Consider the following 21,161-nt stretch of genomic DNA (forward strand, 5'->3'; position numbering starts at 1 on the left):
GGGGCGGCGGGGGGAGAGCACCACAACCCTGCTACCCAGGGCTGCTGCAAGGCTTCACCTACTCAGGGCAGGGGGTCTCTTCATCTGTTGGCCTGGAGTTGGCGGACAGGATGATGAAGGCAGGACTTGCTCGGGAACAGCGGGAGCAGTGGGGGCCAGTGTTGCCCCGTCCTCTCGGGAAACCCAAACAGCCCCTGCAAGCCAAGCTTCTACTTTGTTCCAGCTACGGGTGAGGAAGGCAGGCTGTTGGAAGACAGAGGCCTTTACCTTCTGAAAGGGGTCAAGGCGGGGGTGCAGGAATCCCTCCCCAAGGCAGGCCCCTGGGGCTGCAACAGGGAGCCTGGAGGGCAGGTGCTAGAAGACATGGGGAGAGCACACAAGTCCTTGAGCCAAGAGAAGGCTGTGGGCTAAAGAACACAGCCTTCCTTTCAAACTTCCGACCCAGAAGGCCACAAAACCCCCCAGGGTTTGGTTTTTGCCACATCCCCCAACATCCTCCCTGCTCCCCAGTCATTAAGCGTCACTTGGGTCTTTGAATTGGTACAAAGTTTACTAGGTCATACAACATGGCTCACAAAAGCGATGGGTAATTCCAATGAGCGTACTGTTTCTTGATTGGTTCCTTTTACCCGAATGGAGACAAGACACTTTCCCGCAGGACTGCCCACCTCCCCTCCCCAAGACAGACAGAAAGCAAGACTGTCACAACGTGGCTGTGACCAGTTCCACGGACACACAATTCGGTGGCACTGCCATGCCCAGATGGGACACCAGACAGCAGTGGGTGCGGGGCCGGGAGGAAGCGGCAGCCGCTGCACCCAGGGGAGGAGAAGTCCCGGCAGTGTCTGCTGGTGATAATACATTGCACATGGGGGATGGGTCCCCAGGGACGGGCAGCGGAGGCCCTTAAGGCCTGTCAGATGGTGTGACTTTTCATCTTGGGCCAATAAATAACTGTTGGACAAATGCATAAATTAGAAACGGACGCCACTAAACTTCACACGTGGGGAACATACGACGGGTTGAAATCAAATCATGCAGAGTGGCAGGGCAGGTGAGGAGAGACCTGGAGGGCAGGGAGATTATCAACAGCACACACTCTATTTTGTACCCTACGTTACGCGCCGTTAGTGGGCTTCTGGTTTCCTCCCTGCGGTGGTGCAGGCGGGCTCTGGCGCCGGCGTCTCCCAGCACAGCTCGCTGGGCAAAATAAGGGGTCGCTGCTTGAAGAGAGAAGTGCTGGAAGGGCAGCAGGCTGGGGGTCAGGACTCTTAGCTGCTCATTTCTTGCCGGAGCCGAACGCCCACCGCTGTGATGAGGGCAGCTCCCTTGCCGCTGCCGTCTTCAGATAAGAGGAAGGACACATTACACTTTGGTGACAGTTCCTTCACGGTTTGGTGCATGATTCTGGAGAAGCTGAAAAGGACAAAAAATAGAGATGGGTTGGTAGAGGAATAGGAGAGATGCCGGACCCACCTGAAGATGCTGAAGCAGCCAAAGGGAAGGAGGGAAGCGAGAAGGGAAGGAGGGAAGTGAGAGGGGTGGGGCTGCTCTGAAGCAGCGGAGACTTATTGAGAATGGCTAGGAGGAAAGCGGGTTTACGGCCAATCTGATTACAATTTGCAGCAGGGAGACAAGGAGAATCCAAAACGAGCTCCTCTGGACAGCTTCTGAGGGCAATGGCATGAGTAACACACCCAGACAGCTCCCATCCTCAGAGCCTGAGGATCCTAGAGGACCGAAATCCAAGAAGGGGGTGCAGAGACCTGGGCGTGGACCACTGAGGCGGGCCAGGCCGGGTCAGCTGTTCAGCTCAGCAGGCTTCATGGAAACAAACATCACCCATCCCTAGCTTGTAGCCCTCTGAGACCCCAGCCCATCAGCACCTGAAGCGGACGGGAGCCTTCCTTTCTGCCCCCAAGTGAAGCATAATCTCTAAATGAGAGGCGACTCTGGGTTCTTGCATTTTGTGCTGCAAATGAGATATGGCCAGGTGAGAAAGCTCAGGGCAGCGGGGCTCCTAGAGGTAATACTGCTTGCCCTCTGCTGAGTATCTGCTAGGTGTCCCACACTTTATATACCTAATGTCCAGTCTGCCAGTGGTTATTATCCCGCAAAGAAGAGGAGACTAGACAGAGATGAATCAGCTGAGCACAGCTTATAAAGGGTGCTGTCAGGATTAAACCCAAGCCTGTCCATGTTGGGCTCCAAAGACTAGCTCTAAATAAACACAGTGACAACAAGGACAGTGACGAAGGTGAAGAAACAGGTGGGGATGGAGCCGGACAGCCTGTTCCATCCCAAGCCACGGCCGTGAGGTAGGCAGGCAATGTCCATGCTGAGTTGGGTAGGCCTGCTTTCAAGTAGAGTAACATTATAGCTGGTTTACTTGGGAACAGTCCCAGTGTAATTGTTAGTAGCCCTCTTTCGACTGGCCAAAGTACCTCTGTTTCGACAATAATAAGGTCACTCCATTCATAAGAGCCCAGCTTTGAGACATGCGGCGGGTCAAAGAGCAGAAGGGCCCACCCCTTCTCCTCCAGCATGGGATGTGGGACTCCAGGCCAAAAGGAGGTTGATCCCACCCGCCTCCATGGTCCAAAAGCCCAGGGCCACGATTGCTTCTGCCTTCCAAGACTCTTGACAGAATCTGATGTAGCAGGTTAACAAGACAGTGGGTCCTTTCCCTTTCCTTCACTCCCTCTCCCCACTTCTAAAAAATTGCTTCTCCACCAGGCTGATGGGTAAGCCCGCGCCCACCCTTACCTGCTTTCCTGCTCCCCGCCCAGGATACAAGGGGCCGGAGAGGAGCAGCAAGCAGGAAATGTCAGGACCACAGGGTGAGCTGGCCAAGTTAAGCCACTTCTCTCTGCTGTCCCTTCCTCGTCCCAAACAAGCCCCGCCCTGACCACACAGCCTGCAGGCCGGCTGTGTTCCTGGTGAGGAATTTTACGGGGCGGTGGGAAGTCACATCCTGGTGTCCCAGAACCAAAAGGGGCCTCGCCCACGCGCCCACCCCAGTGGAAGCGCACTCACTGCGGATGAAGCTTGTAGAGCGTCCCGTCCACGCCCACAGTCACGTTGAGGCGGTCCAACCCCCTGTTTTCGCGGATCTTATCCACCACGGCGGCCATGCCTGCGCCACACAGCTGCGCCGCCCTCTTGGACACCACCCCGCACACGGTCTTCACGAGGATACTGTCATCGCACGTGCTATTCAGGCCCAGCTGCTGGAGGATGGCCCGGACCTGCAGCAGCGCTAATCGGTCGCTGTGGGGGACGAAAGCCAGGAGGCCAGATGAAAGGGAACCCGCCGGAGAGCAGCAGGGGCCAGCCCCAAATCACTGAGCTTATCCACGAAAAGGGTCAGGGGGTTTTCTCTTCCCTTCAAAATTATATTTTTTTAAATGACCCTCAAAGTATTACAAGTTGTTGAAAAACTGGCAACTCTAGAAAAGTTAAAATTGGAAAATTAAAACTATCTACAACCCCAACACTGGGGAGAACACTATTAAGGTTTAAATGTATTTCCTTCCAATCTATTTTTCTTGAATATCATTAAACTGCGTTTGTTCTGATATGTAAATAGGCTTGTCATTTATTTATGTTTAAATTTTTATTTTATACTAGAGTATAGTTGATTAATGGGCTTCCTTTGTGGCTCAGCTGGTAAAGAATCCACCCGCAATGCAGGAAACCTGGGTTCAATCCCTGGATTGGGAAGATCCTCTGGAGAAGGGAAAGGCTACCCACTCCAGCATTCTGGCCTGGAGAATTCCATGGACTGGATAGTCCATGGGGTCACAAAGGGTCAGACATGACTGAGCGGCTTTCACTTTCACATAGTTGATTAATAATGTTGTGGGCTTGCCCTTTATATATGGTTTTCTTTCTTGCTTTTTTCTTCGTGTATCTGAGGGAGTTCCTACCTCCTTATCCAAGACCAGGATTGAAAAAGGCTGCCATAATATTCCATTCTGGAAATGACCATAATTTATTTAGAGAAATTTAACGAAATTTTTTGCTACTATAAAGTAACACTCTGGTGACATTCCTCTTTATAAGTCTTTGTGTGCAACTCAGATTTTCCCTTTAGGATACATTTCTGGGTCAAAGGGCTTTTGACCCAGAAGGCAAGTGCCTTTCTGAAAGTTGACGCTTGGTCTCCTGGGATATTTGTCTCCTCATGAGATTGAAAGAGCTGACAGTGAAACAAGGATGATGACAACAACAGTGACAAGAGCAGTGAGCCTTTTTTGAGGACTCGCTATGTGACAGGTGTTTACATATATCACTTCATTCCTCTTCCTAACAGCCAACTGATCCACATTTGATTGTTCCCATTTTAAAGATGTGGCAATTGAGGCTGGAAGAGATTGAGTGACTCACCCAGAGTTCACAGCCAGTGACATAAAGCAGGTCTCAGGACCAAACTACCAAAGCTCTCACCCACCATGCCACGCTCTGTATCTTGTCATATAGAATGCAAATGTTTTCTTTGGTTTGCTGTTTTGTCTTTTAAGCTTGTTTGATATTGTTTTTAACTCACAGAAACCATGCAGCTAAAATTTGCAATTTTCTCTTTATTATTTCTCCCTTTGATATGACACTTGAAAAGACCTTCCCCAGCACTTCACACCCATCAGGATGGCTATTATTAAAAGAAAAATAAAAACAAATAGTGTTGGCGAGGATATAAAGTTGGAGCCCTTGTAAATACTGTTGGTGGGATGTAAAATGGTACAGCCACTGCGGAAGAGTATAGCAGTTCCTTCAAATAAATAAATAAAATAATTATGTGATCCAACAATTCCACTTCTGAGTATACACCCAAAAGAATCGCAAGCTGGGACATGATCGTGTATTTGCACACTCATGTTCATAGCAGCATTATGCACAACAGCCAAAAAGTGTAAGCAACCCAAGTGTCCATGAATGGATGAATGGATAAGCAAAATGTGGTGTATACAATACAAGGAATTATTCATATTCAGCCTTAAAAAAGGAAATTCTGACACATGCTACAACATGGATGAACCTTAAAGATACTGTGCTAAGTGCAGTAAGCCAGACGTGAAAGGACAGATGCTGTATGATTCCACTTACATGAAGTCACTAGAGAGGTCAAAGTCATACACAGAAGGTAGAACAGTGGTTGCCAGGGGCTGGGGGAGGGGGATATGGAGAGTTAGTATTTAATGGGTACGGAATTTCAGTTTGGGAAGATGAAAAAGTTCTGGAGATGGATGGTGCTGATGGTCGAACAACAAAGTGAATGTATTTAATGCCACTGAACTGTCCACCTCCAAAATGGTCACAATGATAAAGTTAACGTTATGTGTATCTACCACAATAAAAAGGGCTTCCCTTGTGTCTCAGCTGGTAGAGAATCTGCCTGCAATGCAGGAGACCTGGGTTTGATCCCTGGGTTGGGAAGATCCCCTGGAGAAGGGAACAGCTACCCACTCCAGTATTCTGGCCTGGAGAAGGCCATGGACGGATAGAAGTCGTAAAGAAGTCCATGGGGTCACTAAGAGTCAGACTCGACTGAGCGACTTTCACTTCACCATGATAGAAAAGTATTAACAAGAAATATTCACTGATATTTTCTTCTCCTTATCTGGCTGCTATTTTCCACGCTTGGCTCGTGGGTGAACTGCGAATGAAGAGAGAAGGAAGTGGGAAACTTGGTTCCCTATCAAGGCCCCTCCCTCCCCTGAGGCTGTGAAATGCCACCACTCTGGGTGCTCAAGACCTCCAAGGTCGGGGCCTCGGGGTGGCTGTCTACAGCAGTGAGCACTTTACTGCATGGGTTCTGGTGGGCAGTGGGTTTCACCTGCAGGTTACAGACCCAGGCTTGGGGGACAATGAGGAGCAAGCCCTGGCCCAGTGCCGCTATCATAACCATCCTAAAATGTAGGAGGCTTCTGCACAAGCGCTTTTGCTGAGCACTTTCCTACTTTCTCCCACAGTACACTGTGCAAGATGGAGATGGTAGAGATGAAACATTCACTCCATGTGAGAAAAACAGGAGGAAGACAGAAGCAGCTCGCTGGGACATTGTGGGTGGTGAGCCCTGCATCCCCAGCTGCCTTTCAGAGGAGAAGAGGGTGAGGTCAGACCAGTGGCGCTTGGCTCTTTTGGACTCGATGCTCCTTCAACTCAAATATCTGTGATGCACCTTTCCTATCCTGAAATGTAACCTACTTACACACAGGATGATTTCAAACAAATCAATATAATGCCCTAACATACAGAATTAATAAAAGGGAATGATTTACAGTAAAATTATGGAACTTCAACATGCAACTGCTCAGGTATACTACTCCAGAGAATAAGAAAACCCTCACAAACGGCCAAAATGTCCCCTAGATTGCCTACCAACCCCATCACAGCCCCAGGGCCAGGTCCACCTGTGACTTGAAGGCCCTGCCCACTCACCTCTCGATCTGAGAGAGATACTTGGTCTGAAAGAGGCCCCGGGTTTTCAGCGGCTCAGAGATCTGCCCCCGGAAGAGGAAGCCCCTCTTGGCGAAGTCGATCAAGATGTTGCGGACAATCTCACCCAAGTACATACCGCTGATCATCTTCTCATATCTGGAACGAGAGGAGGGAAGCTGGAGGATTTCTAGGAGGCCTCTGGACTCGCAGTAACCATGGGCACCTTCCTGTGCCTCACGGGCATCACCACCCCACGCACCCAGCCCTGTGCTCCCTGGCAGAGGCAAAGTGCAAGACCGGGAAGTGCTGAGGAATCCCCAACCCTCCCAGGATCAGACACGATACCTACCACCAGCCCTGTTTCATGCCTGGATCATCCTCTTCCTCACCCGACTCCCTGCCTTTGCCTGGTGAAATCCCACTCAAGCTCCTAGCTCTCAGTTCAACCATCACTGCTCCAAAGGGTCTGCCCTCCCCACGGTTCACCTGCCTGTCTCAGCTTCCAGGCACCCTCCCTTCTTTCCAACACACACGGGCCCTCCGCCTCTCGGCATCCCTGAAGTGAAAGCCTCGAGGGGACAGAGCGTGAGTATCTTGCTCAGGTTTGTGTCCCAGGGCCCAGCACAACACAGTGCTGCTCTCAGTCAAGCGCTCAACACCTAACTGGAGAACTAGCAAACAGCTTAAAGGGATAAGACAACACGGGGAATGTTTCCACTCGATTTTTGGAAGGTGTTGCCGCAACCCAGGGTGCTGGTCAAGCACCCACAGAGCGACAGAGCCACCCAGGCTGGGGGCCCCAGGCGGCCACCACACCCCTGGGGGCCACCTCTTCTTGGGGCTTTTAATTCCTGCCCTCTCCATGTCCAAGGGCCTCAAGAAATGACAAGGGGTTTAACTGCTTCCATGCACACACCCCATCTCAGGGTCCCTAAGCTGGGGAGGCTCCCCTGGAATCTGGGTACTCCAGAAGCTCTGGGGTACTCCACAGAAAAAACAACAACAAAAAAAACTAAGAAATAGCACACCTATCATCAATTCTCACCTAGTCTTTCTCAGTCCATCAAGGAGACATCTCCTTGGTGTGGAACATTTTGGTGCTGATATGGCTCTAACCCCTTCCAACCCCTACAGATCTCCCTTTTAACAAAGAGGGTCTTCCTGTAGAGCGTTTGGTGGGCACAGTAGGTAGGACTGAAATAACGCTCTTCTTCACTATATCCATTTGATGGTAATACTGGTTTTTTCCTCCCTCATTAAACTCAAGAATACAAGCTGATTTAAAGAAAAACATGCAGCATAGGTGGTATTTGGAGAAGACATAAATCTTGAGGTTAGCCGATCTGCCACTTAGGTTTGAGAGGTTCTACCCCAGCTCTTCGTTCTGCTCCTGGGGACGTGACTTAGACCACCCCATCTTGGCTGTGGCAGAGGATGGCCTGATCCCTGGGAGCCTGAGACAAGAGATCATTTGTCTCTTTGCTGGGAAGGGGGAACACTGCCATCTTGGGGAGGGTACCTGAAACCCAAGCTGCAAAGCTCCAAATAGCCACTAGGTGTTGCAAGAGGTCTGCTGTGGGAAGGCTAAACGGCAGCAGGCCTAAGCCTCACCCCTGACCTGGAGCCCCCCACTCCCATCCCCACCCCCACTGGCAACATCCTAACTTCCCTTGCCCATTAACAACTGCAAGTCAAGTGTGTTCTGCTTCCACTAAATAAGGGAACAGCCTGCTGACCAAGAGGTTTCTACTAGTCTCTGGGGAGGAAACAGAGCAACAGCAAGACCAGAATATTCCAGAATTAACATGGTCACTGAGAGGATGGTGTGACCACTGCCACCCTGTACCCAGAGGAGGCACCTGGACAGAACATCAACCCGGGCCGTCTCATACCACATGCTGCTGCCACCCCTAAGCTCTCTGTTCTCTTTGGGCCAAAAGAAAAGGTCAGGAGTTAACCTGAGGGACCACAGTCTCCAGGTTCTGTGCAAAGCCCCCTCCCACTAGAAACTTCTTCCACTGTAACAGGCAGGGGACTTCCCTGGCAGTCCAGTGGTCAGGACTCCACGCTTTTACTGCAGGGGGCCCAGGTTCAATCCCTAGTCAGAGAACTAAGATCCCACACGCTACATGACTCGGCCGAAAAAAAAACACAGGCAGAAACACAGCCACGTGCCCTGCCCACCGCCCCCCCACCCCCCACCACCGTCCTGTCTCCTCTGCCAGATGAAATTACCTTTGCTTCCCAGAGTTTAGAGAAAACTCATCCACCAGTTTGTCATAGATTGTTCTGATATCATCCAGACACCCGTTGTCCCCAAAGGCACCCCACTCCATGTTGATACACATTTGTCCCTGGTTTCCTTCTAGCGTCTCGACGTTTTTCATTTCCTCCATGTAGCAGGCATTGCTGCCAGTCCCTGAAATACATAAAGTGGGGAATGAATGGCCATGTCACCATGCTTAGTGGGGAGGGGGATTGCAACTAGGCCTGCGGCTCCACCAAGGCACACTTCTGAGATGAACATTTACTTTCCCTACGTCTTCCAGGAAAATCTCAAAATATAATGGGAAAGTTAGAATGAAAACTGCCCAGAGCATTTGATTAACTCACTTTATACCAAGGCACCAATACTAAGAGCCTCATATGTTCACCTGTCCAAGCAGGGCTGCTGCTGCTGCTAAGTCGCGTCAGTCGTGTCCGACTCTGTGCGACCAACCCCATAGACGGCACCCCACCAGGCTCCTCTGTCCCTGGGATTCTCCAGGCAAGAATACTGGAATAGGTTGCCATTTCCTTCCCCAATGCATGAAAGTGAAAAGTGAAAGTGAAGTCGTTCAGTCGTGCCCGACTCTTAGTGACCCCATGGACTACCCTACCAGGCTCCTCCGTCCATGGGATTTTCCAGGCAAGAGTACTGGAGTGGGTTGCCATTTCCTTCTCCACCAAGCAGGGCTATGCTTACTTTAATACAAGATGGTGTTAGAGCAAAGGGATGCATCTTAAAAGTGGTGGAGGTTTATGCAGCATTCAGATTGAAAGGGTATTTCTCCATTTCTCTTCCCCCACCCCCCCAACACACTGGCCACAGATACAAACACACACACACTATATATATAAATATAAAATTGGGCTTCCCAGGGGGTAAAGAACCTGCCTGCCAAAGCAGGAGTCAGTCAGGAAGATCCCCTGGAGGAAGGCATGGCAATCCACTCCAATATTCTTCCCCGGAGAATCCCTTGGGCAGAGAAGCCTGGCAGGCAACAGTCCACGGGGTCGCAAAGAGTAGGACACAACTGAAGCGACTTAGCACGCATGCATATATAAAATACTATTAATACATGGAGGGGTTGTCTACTATCTAGCCACATATATCCATATATCTTTTCTTATTAAACTTGGTCATGGACTCTGCCTGGATAAACTCTCCTGTGTGTTCTACAATGAGGCCTGTGGTTAGTTCACCGAAGGACAGCGTCCTGAGCATGTCCAGGGTGTATTTCTAAAGCAATGGTTCCTCACCATTTTGTTATCACAGATCTCTTTGAAATTCTGATGATTCTCCTGAGAAAGGAGCTTCCCTGGCGGTCCAGGGAGGCTAAGATTCTGTGCTCCCAGCGCAGGGGGCTGGGGTTCGATCCCTGGCCCGGGAACTGGTAGTACTAGTGGTAAAGAACCCTCCTGTCAACGCAGGAGACATAAAAGATACGGGTTTGATCTCTGGGTCAGGAAGATCTCCTGGAGGAGGAAATGGCAACCCATCCCAGTATTCTTGCCTGGAGAATCCCATGGACAGAGGAGCCTGGCAAAGAGTCGGACACAACTGAATCAACTTAGCACACACACACTCCTGAGAAAAGGGACATTTCCCCAGGTGTAACCACACACTGTATACACACAGTCTGACAAATGGATTCCAGGGAGTCAGGAGCCTCTGATTTCCATCCCTGATCACCCAGGGCAGGGCTACTCAGAGTGTGGCCCCTTAAAGACTAGGGTTGGAACCCAAACTGTTTGCTGTTCTCATCCAGGAGGATTTAGGTACAGATGCTGGGAGGAAGTGTTCTAAAACTTTCATAACAGTTTTAATCGCCAGATATCAAACTTGTGGTTGTTGGCTTTGTCTCAGTGAATGGATGGGAAATTTAAAAACCAACCAACCAACCAAGGAGTCCCTCACATAGATATTTTTCTATATACCGGAATCCCCTGAGGAGTTGTTAAGATGGATTTCCTGATTCAGGAGGTGAAGGGTGAGTCCCAAGACCCTGCATTTCTAATACGCTCTCAGGTGATGGTTATGTTGCTGGTCCATGGACCACAGGTAAGAGTCACAAGGCCCTAGAGCACCATGGACCCACCCTGGGTGGGATGCAGAGGTAGATGGATTTTCAACATCATTAAGGGACACAAAGACACCCCTACCAAGTAGACAAGTGGGCTCAGGTTGTTTTATGCCCTTTAAAGAAACTTAAGGAGAATTTGCAGATGCTTCTGTCTGTGTAACTATAAGCAGATAGGGTAGGCGTCCCCAGAAAAAGACAAACAGGCATGACTTTCTTGACATTAGTGAAGCCATTTTGACCTAATGAGTTTTGTGATTTAAGTTTGGCCACAATTCTTGCTCTTCAACAGGTCTCAGTAATAATGACCTTAAGGGACAAAAGAACAAACTATTATCAGGCAAGAGAAGTAACAATAGCAAAAATAATAAATGTTGTAAAGATTCCTAGTTCTGTTTCATGTTAAAGATTAGCCTGAAGCACTTTCCTGAGCTGTTTTGCAGACTTTAAACCCCCCTCAGGCACTTAACTGCCAGATCGTCATGTATGGATGAGAGAGTTGGATCATAAAGAAAGCTGAGCGCCAAAGAATTAATGCTTTTGAACTGTGCTGTTGGAGAAGACTTTTGAGAGTCCCTGGGACTGCAAGGAGATCAAACCAGTCAATCCTAAAGGAAATCAGTCCTAAGTATTCATTGGAGGGACTGATGCCGAAGCTGAAGCTCCAGTACTTTGGCCACCTGATGCAAAGAACTGACTCAGTAGAAAAGATCCTGATGCTGGGAAAGATTGAAGGCAGGAGGAGAAGGGGACAACAAAGGATGAGATGGCTGGATGGCATCCCCAACTTGATAGACATGAGTTTGAGCAATTTCCGAGAGAGAGATAGTGAAGGACAGGGAAGCCTGGTGTGCTGCAGTCCAAGGGGTCGCAAAGAGTTGGACACGACTGAGCAACTGAACTGACTGAAGGGATGATGATGTTGATCTTTCTGACCCTCAGGACTTAAATCAAATGAAGTCTGGACTCTGTCAACCTTTGCCCCAACTCTATACTGAATTCTCCTCTGCCCAAGCCCAAGGCATTTCATGAATATGCAAATACCCTTAGCTTAAAACTTCCCCAATTTTTCTGTCGTAGGAGACACTGCTTTGGGAAAGATCCCCAATGTTCTCCCACTGATCTTTGGTTTGGTTGTGTCTTTTGGCTTGATGCCCACCAAGAAGCCAACCCAGTTTTGGATTAACATCACTGGATTACTTTTGCTTTCTCAGTTCCCTTTTACTCAGAGGGTAAAATTGAGAGAAGAAGCCCTGAAATGGAAGGGGTACAAAGAAAACCAAAATATGCAAACCATACTTTTTGCTGGGGGAGTTCTGCTCAGAGATCAACTGATAGCAAAAGAGGGACTTTGAAGGCAGCAGAACCCCTTCTACACCTCCCCCACACCCCTGCCCCCACATCGGTGGGTCTGACTCAGGCCGGAAGCAGAGAAAGAGCTGAGTCACTCTAGCTTTGCATTTCACACCTAAGGCCATTCATAAGCAGACAGGGGAAGGGACCAGGAAGAGAAAGCAAGCTTTGCAAAAGAAAGAAAGAAACAAAGCACCCCAAAGTCAGGCCTCAACCAACCTTCCCCTGGAGCTGCTCCAGTCTTTTAAATCTCCACTGAAGCCAAAAGGGGATTAATAAAAGACAAGGTCTTCCTGGCACCAGGAAGGCAGCCTGCTTGGGCCTTCTCCCAATCGCCCAGGTCTATGCAGCAGGGTGCCAACCCTCTCTGCCCAGGGAGGGTCTGTAGGTGTTGACTAAGAAACTGGGCCTTTTCTCAGCATTCCTGAGACTAGGAGCAGGATCAGCTAGACAAATGGTTTTCTTGCAACCTAAACCAAGATGCTTCTGGAATTCTGTGCTCTCAAGGCCCAGACCCCTATTTGGATTATAAAGGAACAACCTGAAAAGCTAACCGATAATCCTTCTACCTATAACCAAGCAGGACCCCATGGGGCCTCCTGGACAGACCCTTACCCCACACTGTCTGCTTTAGCGCCTCTCTGAAGTGCCTAGATAATACGTCTGAAGGATGTTTCCTGAGTTGTTTTAACAGATGCTAAAACCCCTATCAAATGGAAGATACTAGCTACTTGCTGACCTTGGGCACACAGCCCACAGGCCTGCTGGAGCCTAAAGACTGATAATGTTAAGCCCTGTGACACCACCCTGCTGCCTCACCATCAACCAGTCAGAGAATTGTGCACGAGCTGATCACATTCTGGGACTCCCTACCTCACCTGGCCTTCTTTGGGACCCCATGAACTGTAGCCCACCAGGCTCATCTGTCCATGGGATTCTCCAGGCAAGAATCCTGGAGTGGGGTTGCCATGCCCTCCTTCAGAGGATCTTCCCAACCCAGGGATCAAACCCCCTTTAAAATGGCTTTGCTGAAACCAACTGGGAAGTTCAGACTTTTTGAGCACTGACTGTCCTGGATTCCTTGTATGGCGCCTTACAGTAAATACTGTACCTTTATCCTATGCTAATAAACTACCTCTTTTTCTATTAAAAAAAAAAAAAGTGGTTTTTCCTTCACCATATCCCAGTGTCAGTAGATTGGCTTTACTGGGTGGGTGGACCCGGGTTTTGGCTCAGTAACGTGCCTCCCTCTTCAGCAGCTGGCGGGCCACTGCTGCTAAAGACCAAATGGCATCCAGACTGCCCTCTGGCCCTTCTCTACAGTCAGGGAAAGAGCAGGCTCTGCTTCCTTCCCAGCCGTAGACCTGGCCCTGCAACACCTGCCCAGGTCCCTCCATACAAGCCCTCTGAGTTGCCCTGCTGACCAGGCCGGCTCCAGGCACTCCCACCCTGTCCACTGGGGCCATCAGAGCCACCAGGAGCCTCAGTCCCGGAAAGTTCAGTTTCTGACAATCTGCTCGTGGTCAGTTCACAGCCTCGTGGGTGGGTGTTAAGAGGGGAAACCTCTGGAGAGCCCTGCAGCCTCAGTCCACAAAGCAACTCCGGAGGTGTAAGGGGACAGTGCTAACAGACGTACGATGCCACCCACGGAGCACTGAGATGTTGACTCAGGCCCCACAAAACAGGAAAACCCAGCCTTCCCTGTCGCGGAAAAAGACCTTCCAGGACACCCACCTACGATGAGTCCAACCTCGCAGGTGGGCTCCTCGTAAGCACAGGTCATCATGGTGCCCACCGTGTCGTTGACCACAGCCACCACGTCCAGGTCAAATTCCTTTGAAAGAAAAAAACAGGTTTAGCTTTAGGGGAAGGACACGCACTGCCCAGCTTGAGGTCTGCAGGTTCACTCTGCTGCATGCCAGTCAGAAAGCCACTGGTGCGTCATCTGAAACTGTTTCCTTACCAGCCTGCAAAAGGTAATGAGATGCTCCTTCACTAAACATCTGCTATTAGAGGTGCATCTGAAGCTTGAACTCTGAAGAAAGGATGCATTCTACCCATTTCATAGATGGCATTGAGTACTAGGCAGCCCAGAGGGCAAGGTGGAACGGAGAAAAGCCAAGGGGTAATGGCCACGCAGCTCTTTGTCTTGGCAGGTAAAAATGATAGCTTTCAGAGGGCGTGATGGAAATACCAAATCCGTGTCTCAGAATCTGTCCAGACAAGCAAGTACACAAAGGCACATACAAGCGTATTTTCTCCGTGACTCAGGAGAGCCTGGAGAAACAACTGGAATGTAAATCAAAGGGGGCTATGGAAGACCCTATTCAGGAAAACCCTGGAATCCTGTGCAGCCAAGAAAGTGAGTGAGGTTGGGCTCGATGTAGTAACATGAAAGACTCCTGGTTTCATATTAAATGGAAAAAAAAAACCAGCTGTAATATAGTATATATGGAATGACTCCCATTTTTAAAATATGTGTATATTTGTATACACATGGAAAGTACATTGGAAGAACACTAAGATTTTGTGAAATGGGCAAAATGAGTCATCAGATTTCTTTTCAATGAAACATTAACTGTTGTCTAGCATATTCTTCTAGGAACAACCGGCTCCTCTTTGTGCCCATTCATTTCAGCCTTCCTAACTGCCTGTGTATTTTATCTGCTCTTCTGAACTGGAGAGACTTGAATGGATTTTTTTTTTTTAACTTCTTACTGATTCCCTCATTAACTAAGGAGCTAATTTTTCATTTTACATTTTGTCAATGTCCTCCAGCCAAAGACCACACCCACAGAAATGCACCCACAGTGGATAAAGCTGGGCTTCCTGGCTGGGTGGCTGCAACACAGGCAAACACATCCCATGGGGTGACTCAGAACGTGTTAGAAAGCACAAATATAGGATTTGAGCCTGTGCTGGTGGTTTTAGAGAGGATGCCAAGAAGTGGGGTTTGGCTCTGGACTGGGTGCTGTCAGGAGGCAGGGCCATCTCCGAGTGTCTGCCAAGTTCTGCTGTGATGATGGACTGCTTCCATCTCATCTGATTGCATCACTGTCGCAGGGGGGCTGTGATGGGGGCTGTGTCCCGTGACAGTGCCAGGCTGGGCCCCGCAGTCAGGAGCTGCTTTTCCCTTTTTCAAGCTAGAGGAGAGCCATTCCTTAAACTATCCCTTAATAACGTGAAACTGTTCTGATCTTTTATTGCCATCAGTTGGGAGGAACGTTAGTACCCTTGTCACATACTTCTGTATCGACTGAATTCTATACAACACACAAGTACAACCTTCCTTGTAAAGTGGCTGGTGGGATCTTAGTTCTGCAACCGGGTATCAAACCTGTGCCCCCTGCAGTGGAACTGTGGAGTCCTAACCACTGGGTCACCAGAGAATTCCTAAGAAAGTACAATTTTTATAATCTGAGGAAAGGAGCAGTTCAGTGGTTAAGACTGGCAGTTCAGTGGTTAAGACTCCGAGCTTCCAATGCAAGGGCCGAGGGTTCAATCCCTGCTTGGGGAAATAAGATCCCACATGCTATGTGGTGCAGCCAAAAAATCAAAACATAACCTGAAAAAAGTAGTCAAGATTTTTTAAAACATCGTTTTAACAGTTACCTCTCTCCTTTTTATCGCCTCCCTCAGTAAAGTTGCTACATCGTGCCCCACGCAGTCGGTTGCCTTAAAACCTTTGGTCCAGGTGATTAAGATACCCTGCAACAAGAAGGGCACCGCAGAGTCTTGTCATTAATCCTTCCAGGCAGAACACAAAATGCCACTCCCTCCTTCCAGAGTAAACACCTGCTAAGACAGCACAGTGAGATGATGCTGGAACATCTGAGGCACAGACAAGTAGAATATGAGGAGTCCTCCCAGGCCAGCCCCCTCTCACAGTTCTCACAGCGGTCTGGTTTATGAGCCCCACTTCACAAACGGAGAAACTGAGGCATAGAAAGTTAACAGTGCTGCCCGTGGTATAACCAACTAGTTGCCCTGAAGAACAGTTTGCAAAAACAGAAGTGGAGAAATGCAAACTTTTAGTAACTGTTACGACCTAAAGTCAGCTTTAGGCTTGACTGGACTGTAGTTTATATAACCTGCTAGCTGTGTACTCACTATGATGATGGTACAAGTGAACTGCTTTTAAATACCACCAGACCTTTAACAAATCACCCTTAAAAACTGCCAAAACAAAGTTTACATGGATCCACCTGTTGAGATCTCAAAGCCTTTAAGAGGGAAAAAGCCCCGAGTCAGCACTGTGACTGGATTAACTGGCTTCCAGAGGCAGGTGGCCCTACCCAGCTTCTCAACTGCCAATCATACGCTGCAAACCCTGGCCTAAGACCCATGTGATGTGATGCCAGCACCACGGCTTCCTCCCTGGCCATACCCCTACCTGGGAAAACGCAGGCACCCGCAACAACAGGACGGGTCCTGCCTGCATGACTCTGCACAGCAAGCTCCTTTCACATGGACTGTCCCCCTGCCCCACCAGGACCCCTAAGCGTGGCGCTGGAGCTGCTGGTCTAAGGGCCGGGATGCTCCACTAGACTGGGGCCTCCCTGGGGGCAGGAACTGCCTGCCCAGTTCTCAGTCCTCAGCAGGTGCTCAGGCCTTGACCTTGAACTCTGTGTCATTCCATTTACTGAATAAACATTTATTAAGCATCTTTTCTGCTAGCACACTGGGCTAGGGCCTGTGGGGAACACAGATCCTTGGCTCAAGGATCAAATGACATTGAAGAAAAGAAAGACACAGGAGAGCACTAAAAACTGTAAAAAGTGCTACAACCAGGCAACATTAGAAGAAACAGGGAATGCTGAGGAGGGTGAGATTCTTGTTGCCTGGAGGCCCAGAAGGCTTCCCAGAAGAGGTGAATGCTTTAAATGATAAAAGAAGAGTAGAGAAGAGTCTGAAGATGTTTTGGAGGGTATGGCGTAAGAGCTGGGTCAACCCTCTGTGACAGCTAAATTGTCCAGAATCGAGGGGTGACCCACTGTCTGGAGGAGGCTTCAAGAGCTGACTCACACTGGCCAGGAGTCGATCAGCACTGCCTGATGTCTGAGGCCTGGAAAAAAGACTCACCGCATCTAAGCTCGTCTGCTTGCAGGGAAACGAAAATGTGAAGCCCAGAGGCATTTTAGGGCCCTTGATGCCCATGTAGTCCAGGAAGTCAGAGATGCAGGAAACGATGTGGTCAAACAGCTTGAGAAGAAAAGAAGGGATTACTCATGCACCTCTGGTTTCACACCCTCAGTGCACACACACACACAATGACACAGGCAGAGCACTCCCTCGGATCTTCAGAGGGGCCTGAGCATCCTCAGCCCAGCATGGCTGAAGGTACCTGACACTTATGGGCTGCCCGGACCCAGCTGCACTGCGGCATGTATCACATGGAGGCTCTGGGGCTCAGCAATGCCACTGGCCAGGTGTGTGATGCACACATGCCTTGGCGAGGGAAAAGCAACACTATCTTACCTCCTCCCCAGTGCCCTGCATGATTTCAATGGGAATGGCATAGATCTTATTGTGCATTTCCACTGATCTCTTCTTCCCACTACGGATTTTCACCAGCAGGACACGGAAATTTGTTCCTCCAAGATCCAGGGCCAAGAAGTCACCGTTCTCTGTTGTAGTCAAGAACATCAAGCAGGTCAAGAAGAGTGAATTTCACCTCCTGGCAGCCAGAAACTTCAAACTTTCAAGGGAGGGAACCTCATATTAAACACAGGGGAGAAACTGTTAAGTCTTTTCTCAGCATACAGCTTAGGCTCAGAGAGGTGGGCACAAACTCATGACTACCACAGTCCCAAGTCACACTAGAAGACAAAAGGCCCCATGGATGAACCAATAGGACCAGCAAGGTCACAGTACAGGTTGGATGTGGAGCTCCAATGTGCCTGGATGTAAAACTCCCCAGGCCTCTGTGGACCTCTCACACGCTCCACCTAGGAAGCAGGCACTGTTTATTCTTCTTCTGCCTTACTGTGTTTCGCAAAGGACCTACAAGCAATCTCAGTGCTTCAGAATCCGCCCAGCTCTGTTCTTTAAGCAATACTTTCTAATTCGGAGTCAGGGCTGTGGTTTTAAAGACAGCGCCTGCCTGGGAGTCCGGACCAGGGGAGGTCAGCTGCCTTGAGAGTCTCACATGCAGTAAGCGAGTCAGTGGGAAAAATGGAAGAGAGGGACTTCACTGGTGGTCCAGTGGTTAAGACTTCACTTTCTAATGCAGGGGATGTGAGTTCGATCCCTGGTTGGGGAGCTAAGATTCCACATCCCTCATGGTCAAAAACACAAAACATAAAACAGAAGCAACATTGTAACAAATTCAATAAAGACTTTAAAAATGGCCCACATTTAAAAAAAAAAAAATCTTTGAGAGGTTTGAGTGAGTTTCTAACTCTTGCCAAAATCATGCCACCCATCCCAGTGTCAATGTGTCCCCTGGAGAAGCCAACCTCCCAGCAGCCCCACAGTGACTCGGCCGCTGGTATGAGAAGCAGGAGGCACGTGAGCCCCCAGCTCAGGTCCTCACCAGTCCCATCAGGAGTGCTCCGGACGAAGGAGGGCAACATCTTGACCACAGCCTTGTCATGCGTCTGCTTGCCCAGCCCCAGTTCCATCTCGGCCCGCATCCTCTTTTTCACCTCCAGCAGCATCTCCTTGGTGAGACTGAAGTGGGCCAGGGTCTCCTCTATCTGTCGGTGCTGCTCAGCCAGGCGGTAGGCCACGGCAGTCACCATGGCGGCCCCCTTGCCACTGCCGCTCTCGGAGAGGAGGAAACGCACGTCACAGTCGGGTACCAGGCGCCGCAGAGTCTTGTGGAAACGCCGAGAATACCTGGGGGGCGGGGTGCACAGTAGACAGACTGAGCCAAACTGGAGGGACCTCTAGGATCCCTTTCTTTTTCCACACTTTAATTCCATCTTCTACACTCACTTTCCTCGTCACTCAAGTCATACAACAAACACATCCACTGTAGACAAGTTAGCAAACACAGACAGGTAAATAAGGAAAACTGAAATCACCCATAGTCACACACACAAAGAGAGGGCTCTCCTTATTATACGAATATCGGGGGCCTTCTCTGGTGGTCTAATGGTTAGGACTCCATGATTCCAGTGCAGGGGGCACAGGTTTGATCCCTGATCAGGGAACTAGGATCCCACATACCGTGCAGCCAAAAAAAAAAAGAAAAGAGTAACGAGTACAGAAAATTCAGGGTTCAAAAATCTGTTGCCCACCATGACAAGGAGATAATAGAGGACACTGGTTAAGAAAGAGCCCAGTGTTTAAAAAGTCAGACCAGAAGGGACTTCCTTGAAGGTCCAGTGGTTAAGACTTTGCCTTCCAATGCAAGGGGTACAGGTTAGATCCCTTGTCAGGGAGCTAAGATTCCACATGCCTCAGGGCTAAAAACCAAAACATAAAACAGAAGCAGTGTTGGAGCAACTTCGATAAAGACTTTAAAAATGGTCCACATAAAAAAAATCGTAAAAAAAAAAAAAGTCCCCACTTTCACACCAGGAGACCTGGGCCTGTTACTTAATCCTGGAATCAGTGCAGATGACAGCATCCAGCTGACAATGATGAGGAAGGAACTCAAATGAGTTCATCAAATGCTTCAGTGAATAACTGGTGCTAAGCAGGGGCTCAATAAAGAATTGCTCTTGTTTTTCATTTTCACTTGGCCCTTTCTCTCAGTCCCCAAGAGCTGAGATATTTTTTAGTGGTTAGAAGACTTTTAGGACAAGACTCAATAAGACAGAATTTTCTCCAGGTTTGTGGTCTGTTGTAAGTATGGAAGGCTGCTTGCCAAAGGAAACTGGGAATCTAGAACCCCAAAATGATAACAGTGGTCAATTCCAGGGGATGGGATCAAAAATGACTTCTCTCTGACATTTTTTGAACTATTTGAAGTTTCTATACCAAAAATATGTTACTTTGTATTTTAATCTGTATTTAATCAGTTATTTTTTTAAAAATAATGTTGCAGATGAAGAGTTCAAGAGATTGCTGGTGGTGATGGCTACACAACAGTATGAATGAACTTAAATTTACTGACCTGTACGCTCAAAAAATGGTTGAGACGGTAAGTTTTGTATTATGTATATTTACCACAACTAGAAGATTATTTTAATGTGATGTAAATGCCTAAGCTTTCTCATCCAAAAACTAGCCAAGAAATTTTTTTTTTTAAATGGCTAATTGCATTATCAAGAATTGTACAAATACTCTGAGAATACAAAGCAATAAAATTGTGACCCTGGCAGATAACAACAGCTAACTAGCTCAAACCCTATCCCCTCAGTAACACTGAATTATCTCAGTTTAAGTCAATCTTCATTTAACTGTTTCGAGACCTAGTATGAAGGCACAGTATCTGCAAGGCCACTTCACAGGCACATTATATATACAATAGGAGAAATATCTGAGGTCATGTATTGAAAAAAAAAAAAAAACATCTTATAGACAGTCATTTTTTAAAACTCAATACCGGGACTTCCCTGGCAGTCCAGGGGTTAAGACTTCACCTTCCAGTGCAGGGGTGTGGGTTCAATCCCTGAATGGGGGTCTAAGATCCTACATGCTTCCTGGCCAAAAAAACAGAAGCAACATTGTAATAAATTCAATGAAGATGTTTAAAATGACCCACATCAAAAAAAACTTTAAAAAATTAATTAAAATAAATAAATAAAATTCAGTATATAAAGACTTAGAATTCACCTTTAGCCTTTTAAAAAAATACAAACCATGTTCTTAGTGGCCAGAGAAGGCTTCTGACACTAATGAGTACAACAGACAAGAAGGCAGCATCCAGGTGAGGACTACTGACAACCTAATCTCTCACTGGCTTGCAGATGCAAAGCGTCGACAAGCTGCCCATTTTTAAAAAGTACTATCCGAGTGTTTGGGGAGCTTTAGAAACTCACAGGAGCTTCTAACATAGGAATGTGGGCAGCACATGTATGTTCCAAACTACAGAGGATGACAGTCCCTGATTAAATGCAGACAAGTAAGAGA

The 21,161-nt window shown here is 48.5% G+C and overlaps 1 protein-coding gene across 1 annotated transcript in view; it reads right to left on the reverse strand.

Annotated features, from left to right (window-relative positions):
* Positions 1-531: 531 nt before the first annotated feature.
* The window catches only part of HK1 (hexokinase 1), a 68,494-nt gene continuing 47,864 nt past the window's right edge, over positions 532-21,161 (reverse strand). The window contains exons 10-18 of the mRNA XM_043476741.1: positions 18,673-18,977; positions 17,616-17,764; positions 17,220-17,339; positions 15,750-15,845; positions 13,872-13,971; positions 8,677-8,860; positions 6,442-6,597; positions 3,037-3,270; positions 532-1,416 (exon numbers count right to left, since the gene is read on the reverse strand). Of these exons, the coding sequence (XP_043332676.1) occupies positions 1,272-1,416; positions 3,037-3,270; positions 6,442-6,597; positions 8,677-8,860; positions 13,872-13,971; positions 15,750-15,845; positions 17,220-17,339; positions 17,616-17,764; positions 18,673-18,977 (1,489 nt within the window). The 3' untranslated portion in view covers positions 532-1,271. The remainder of the gene's footprint in view (positions 1,417-3,036; positions 3,271-6,441; positions 6,598-8,676; positions 8,861-13,871; positions 13,972-15,749; positions 15,846-17,219; positions 17,340-17,615; positions 17,765-18,672; positions 18,978-21,161) is intronic.

Source organism: Cervus canadensis, chromosome 8 (genome assembly GCF_019320065.1).
Source record: "Cervus canadensis isolate Bull #8, Minnesota chromosome 8, ASM1932006v1, whole genome shotgun sequence".
In the NCBI taxonomy this organism is placed as follows: Eukaryota; Metazoa; Chordata; class Mammalia; order Artiodactyla; family Cervidae; genus Cervus; species Cervus canadensis.